The 6000-nt window shown below is 36.0% G+C and overlaps 1 protein-coding gene across 1 annotated transcript in view; it reads right to left on the reverse strand.

Annotated features, from left to right (window-relative positions):
• DSCAM (DS cell adhesion molecule) overlaps positions 1-731 on the reverse strand; it is a gene marked incomplete at its 5' end in the record, with an annotated part of 259601 nt that extends 258870 nt beyond the window's left edge. The window contains one exon of the mRNA XM_029285138.1: positions 705-731. Within this exon, the coding sequence (XP_029140971.1) occupies positions 705-731 (27 nt within the window). The remainder of the gene's footprint in view (positions 1-704) is intronic.
• Positions 732-6000: the final 5269 nt, after the last annotated feature.

Below are 6000 nucleotides of genomic sequence, written 5' to 3' on the forward strand. Positions count from 1 at the left end.
TAGGAAGATATCAAAGTCTGTGCTACTTGAACAAAAACACAAAGAAAGTTCAATTTTCTCAAGTGTTAATTTTAAATACAAAATGTAAGACGGCTTCCTGCTGATAATTTCACACTTACCTATTCCCTGTTTTTCATAGTCTGTGTCTGCTATGCTTTTATTGTATTGAGCCAAAGATGCATAGAAGTTTTTTTAAGTTAATCAAAATAAAATGATTGAACCACAGATCTATTCTAAAGAATTAATAATCCAACTGTCAAATTAACAGTAGATCATTTAAATTACAAAAACTGTTAGAAAGCTATTAAAAAGTATAAGGGAATGGGAGTTTGTTTGCACGCATGAGAAGAGCTGTATTTACAGCTTGGAGGCAAACTCCAAGAAAGCCTGAGGCTACCTTCTGAATATGGAAAAGTAGATGGAACTCAAAAGAGTCTTCAACAATCAACTAAATTTACAAAATTATTTATTGAACTTATATGCCTCTTCAAAAAATACAACCCTGAAATGCTTAGATTCCCTCTTTTATAAATACATTCTGAAATTCAAAATATATACATAACACACATCATACAAAAAAGGGATAAACAGCAAAACAGCAACAGAGATAAATCAAATAATTTTAATTAATGCCCAATTTATAAAATGGGGCAGTTTGCAACAGTTCTTCCTCTAAGGCAGACATGTCAAACTTGTGACGTCACGTGACATCACGCAATGTATCAGGAGAGCTTTGCCATTGCCGGCAATGGGGTGGGTGCGGCTTCCTCATGATGCGTCCGGCCTGCGGGCCGGCAGTTTGACACCCCTGCTCTAAGGCTTGCTGGAAAAGGTGCTTGGTTGGGTGGAGAGGATGGGGAGGGCATGCTTGTGAAATTGGCAATCCTTGACCTGAATATACTGGAAGAGAGCCCCTTTTATATAATCAGAAAGGAAGGAATGATTGGGACAAGGTTGTGCTGAAATTATCCAAATCCTGAATCACGAAAGGCTTTGAAAGAGACAACTAGCACCTTGAATTGTACCAGGAAACCAGTTTTCAAACTAGAGATGCTGGAAAATCCTGAAATAACATAGCTGCTGAATTCTGGGCTTGCTGTATGCAAGGACATTTTAGGTTGAACTAGATAACCCATGTGCTGTTGGATTATCATTTCAAAGTTATTTCTTTACCTAAACTAAAAAACAAAATAAGTACAGGTAATAATAATAATAATAAAAAGCAATGAGAACGGGAATAACTTCCGATTTCCTGTCAGGTTACCCCATTGAATTTCCTTGTGGGGAATTGGCAGGGAGCATCAGAAAATTCCCTTCCCTTCTCCCTCCCTCCCTTGAATTCTTGCTGGCTTTTCCATTTACTTTGCTTGTGGAAGCCAAACGGAAGGTTGCAAAAGGTGATCCTGTGACCTTGGGCCACTGCAGGCATCATAAATGCAAGTTGGCTACTAAATGCCCAGATAGTAATCACATGACCATAGGAGTCCTGTGATACTGGAATTTTGAGGACTGCTCACAAGTCTCCTGCTCACAAGTCTCCTGTTTCCTAACTTCAAGCAGACTGCACATGCAGGAAATGAAATCATAAAGACCAGGCATGATATTGTGAGTGCATACTGATTTTTAAGCCTAGACATTCACAATCAACATGTAGAGAAAACCACCAGATCAAGGAACCAGACAATACTAGCGGTGGGAAAACTAGAGCTCTGCAAACATTTGAAAGACATACTTTACAAAACAAATGGCAACATTTCTACTGTGACTGCCAGTAAAACAGATAAGTGTGAAATATGTACAGAGATAACCAGAAATAGCTTTTAAAACAGCTGTGCAAGACCTCTGGTAGATACAGCTGCTTTAATGTTTCAAAAAAAGGATGCTTTGTGAAAGACCTCTTCCCATTGTTTTGAACAATCCTAAGGACAAATAGTAAAAACCTTCTTTAAGTAAAATAAGAATAATAATCAATACAGGAGTAAGGCCTGGAATAGAGTACAGATAGCTAAACAACTTGTTTTGTCTCAAGAGTTATACTCCCTCATGGTCTCATGAATGGGGCTGAAGCAAAGAGTAGGTACAAACCGAACAACAAATGATTGGAAGATAATTATTCCCTCGCTGACACATACCTTTCCTTCCAAAACCACGTTTCCTCTCTCTGAAACAATAGAGGGATGAATTGATTTACTACAGAGGTAAAGTTAGTTCACACATTATCTATTCCTATGCTTTCCACCCCAAAGGTAGCTTAGAAGATGGACCACTAGTTGCAATTATGTTTTTTGATCAAATAGATTTTTGCAATTGCAGTTTCTGGTTCCCTCTTCCCCAAGACTTATTATAGTATCTAATTATGGAGGTGGCAGGGAGTATTCCTGGAACTGATGACAGAAGAGTCAAGAGTGTGTTCCAGCAGCACCCAAGACAAGAGGTTTGTCCCACTAAAGCTAATTGGCACCTATATTGTGCAGCAATACAGAAAGATGCTGGAAGTGGATGATTGCCTTAATAACAACAGCAAAAGACATTATTTTGTAATGTATGGGAGAAGGCAAACATAAATCACTCTTGTATTTTACCTAGAAAACCATATAGGTACACAAAATAAAGTGACTGACAATACAGTGCCAAATGATAGGCTGCTCAGATCGGATGTCACTCATGCCACAAAGGGAGAGCTGAGAATCTTCTAAAATACTAACAGTTTTTATGATGTGGGTAGATTAAAGACTTTAGGATGTCTAGTTTCTCAAGTTACTACAGTATGTGAAAAAAAAATCTGAAGTTACAAACACAGAATTACAATGGGAACATGACATGTAAGAAGCACATGGGAAAATTCATAATGGAGAAAGATGAGCCTGATCTACCACACATTGGCATTTTAGGCACCAGTTAACTAAAATGGACTAGAATTAGACACTTTCAGATCACACTGTTTACTACTCAAGACATGAAAAAGAAAGAACAAATGGTTATAGTCAGGAAGACATAGCAAAGCTAAAACACAGCCAGTGACAAAATAATAAAATAAGATTTATCCAAATTTATGTTCAAGCTACTCCTGCAAAAGAAAAGGATTAAGATTAGACATAGTTGGAGTCTGATTGTGGACTGAGGATTACAAGTCTCTCACATACAAGTTCCAAATGAAGCTAAAGCTAAAGCAGAAGAAGAAAGCCAACCAGTTTCCATAATATGATCTTCAGCATATACCTATCAATTTCAAGGACAACATCAGCAATTGTTTTGAAATCCTGAATCTCATTGACGGAGAAACAGAGGAACTATGGAATGAAATCAAAGAATTTGGTTAAGGATGAATGTGAAAAACACTGGCAAAGACAAAACAGAAGGAACAAGTTTCTTACAAAACCTATACAGTGGACAGAATGCCAATGGATCGAACATAATGAAACAGATGGTTCTAAACTCATAGGATTGAAAAGAGTTTATATGCTCTCATCCTATTTGTTTCACCTATATATGAATATATATTGAGAGACATTGAAAGAATGGTTTTAAAAAGAGGAAGAAGCTTCAATAACCTGTGCCATTTTGTTGACACTACTCTAATAGCTGAAAATCAAATGATCTGCAAATTGTAGTAATAAAAGTCTGGAGGTACAGTGGAAAATAAGGCTACTGTCAAATATTAACAAGAGCCAACTAATAAGTACAGCAACTATCCTCAAAAGTAATAATGAAATGATGGATAACATTTTGCCTTTGATCAATTATTGACAATAATGAAGCCAGCAATTAAGAAATGTGCTGCAAGTTAGCACTTAGATAGCATTCGGTAGGATAGTATTCAAATCCATCTATATCTAGAATTGTTCAGCAATGGTTTTCCTGTGATGGTCTATGTAAGAGAAAATTGGATTTAGAGGAAGAATAAAATGATACTTGGGTTTTTGAACTTTGCTACTGGAAAAGAAAACAAACAAATGGATAATAAAACAAATCAATCCAGATTCTCATGAGACACAAATGATTCAAAAAGACTAATTTTTGAATACATTATGTGAAGATCCAGCTCTCTCAAGAAATCTACAGTGCTGAGAAAGATGGAAGAAATACAATGACTAGCACCAAGGTGAATGGACTCAATTAGGAATGCACTTTTGGGGGAACAGGTCATCTTGAAGAAGATAAAGAGATTAATTTAAACAAACCAGAGACTGGGGTATATATAATATGCATATTTTCACTACTCTTTTGCATTGTCCAATTATAACTCAAATTAATCATAATCAAAATCAGTCAGTCATAAAAATGTTATATGCATTGAGCCATGGATTTAATGGAAGAGAAATGTTTTCAGCTGAGGTCAGAGCTGGTTATAATAAATCAGTTCATTTTATTACACATAAACATAAGAATAATTGAAAATAGAAACTAACATGTAATTATGTGAGTTGCATAATTTAAAAGAAAAAAACGATGGCATAAGTTATGAATAAGAAAAATGCAGACCTAAAAGCAATTATGTGTGAAAATTATTTAAATAGTTTGCTAGACAAAGACCTCTCTATCCCTGAATCAGCAAAAACAAAGGCATTCAGGCTTCTACCTTGAAACGTATACAGTATGCTCTATGCAGTGATGGCGAACCTTTTAGAGACCGAGTGCCCAGACTGCAACCCAAAACCCACTTATGTATCGTCGGGTACTGGGTAGGCATGGCCCATTGGGTGGGCGTGGCTGCGGTGGTAACGGCAGACTGGGTGGGACTAAAAAGTTTAATCAATCAATTCCAACTTTGCAAGATCTTTTTTTTCCCCGCAAGAAGTTGAAATTGATTGATTGATTGAACCTTTTTTTTTTTTTTGCACACGGTAGTGGAGACCTAAAGCGAAAAGGTTTTATAAAACCCAGCTGAAGGCCTAGGACTGGGGCGACAGCGTGCGTGCCCACAGAGAGGGCTCTGCGTGCCACCTGTGGCATGCGTGCCATAGGTTCGCCACCACAGCTCTATAGTATAACAAGTACAAGGAGTGGCTAAGAAAATATTCGTTATAACCAAAAATCTCCTTAGAGAATAGGCTACTCCATTAAATCAATTGTTTAGGATTATATTCTAGTTTTCATCTGTTCTAACAATTAACCTTTATCTGTACTTGCTGAAAATGCAATGTTTTCATATTTTAAGGAAGGGAAAAAACTGCATAGAACTAAATGAGTTCCTGGGTTCAGTAACCTTTTTTGGTTACTGAATTCCAAAGCCTGTCAAAAATGCACATCACATACAAACTGCAATGATTAGGTTTATGCAACATATTAAACCTAAACTAAACAAACTTCATTAGGGTTTAGTGCAATATGTGAACTTATTGCCAAAATAAGTGTAGGTAACAGTACATGGAAAAAACGTGAAGTAAATGAAGACATAAAATGGCACTTATATGAAAAACACAGTGTACTTTCAAGATTCCCGTTATATTGACTACTAGGCATATCTATTAATCAGATTTGAAGTGCTCACAAAAATTTCTCCATGTTCAAATTAAAGATACCTTGAGTCATAAATAAACATCAACTACTATGTATTTCAACAACTGAATTTGAAATGCCTGGTGTAGTAGTATATAAATGTATTCTCCTCTCCTTGCAATTCATTGTACTTTCATATGTAAGTTCATTAATTTTACTATTATATTTACTATTTTACTAAAGCAAAATGTAGTTGGAAGGCACAATGAAAGAAATAACTATTTATCCACAACTAGAATTCATATATTTAAAATTGTATAGAATTTATAGAATTCCTACCATCTTTCTGTACCATGCATGAATAAAAAATAATTGGAGCTCCTAAGTTTTTAAAATGGTCACAGCAAAACTGAGAAGAACACCCAGGTTATCTACCATCAAGAAGAAAAAAGTATGTTGTGTGAATTCCTGATGGCTTCTCAAGAAGCTTCAGTAACGCTTAAGGAACCAAATCTTCTTTATCATAGTTTCATATGCAATGGTGAATAGCTAGCTTTTTAT

The sequence above is a fragment of the Protobothrops mucrosquamatus genome, unplaced genomic scaffold, assembly GCF_001527695.2.
Source record: "Protobothrops mucrosquamatus isolate PMUCROS unplaced genomic scaffold, P.Mucros_1.0 scaffold1331, whole genome shotgun sequence".
Taxonomy (NCBI): domain Eukaryota; kingdom Metazoa; phylum Chordata; class Lepidosauria; order Squamata; family Viperidae; genus Protobothrops; species Protobothrops mucrosquamatus.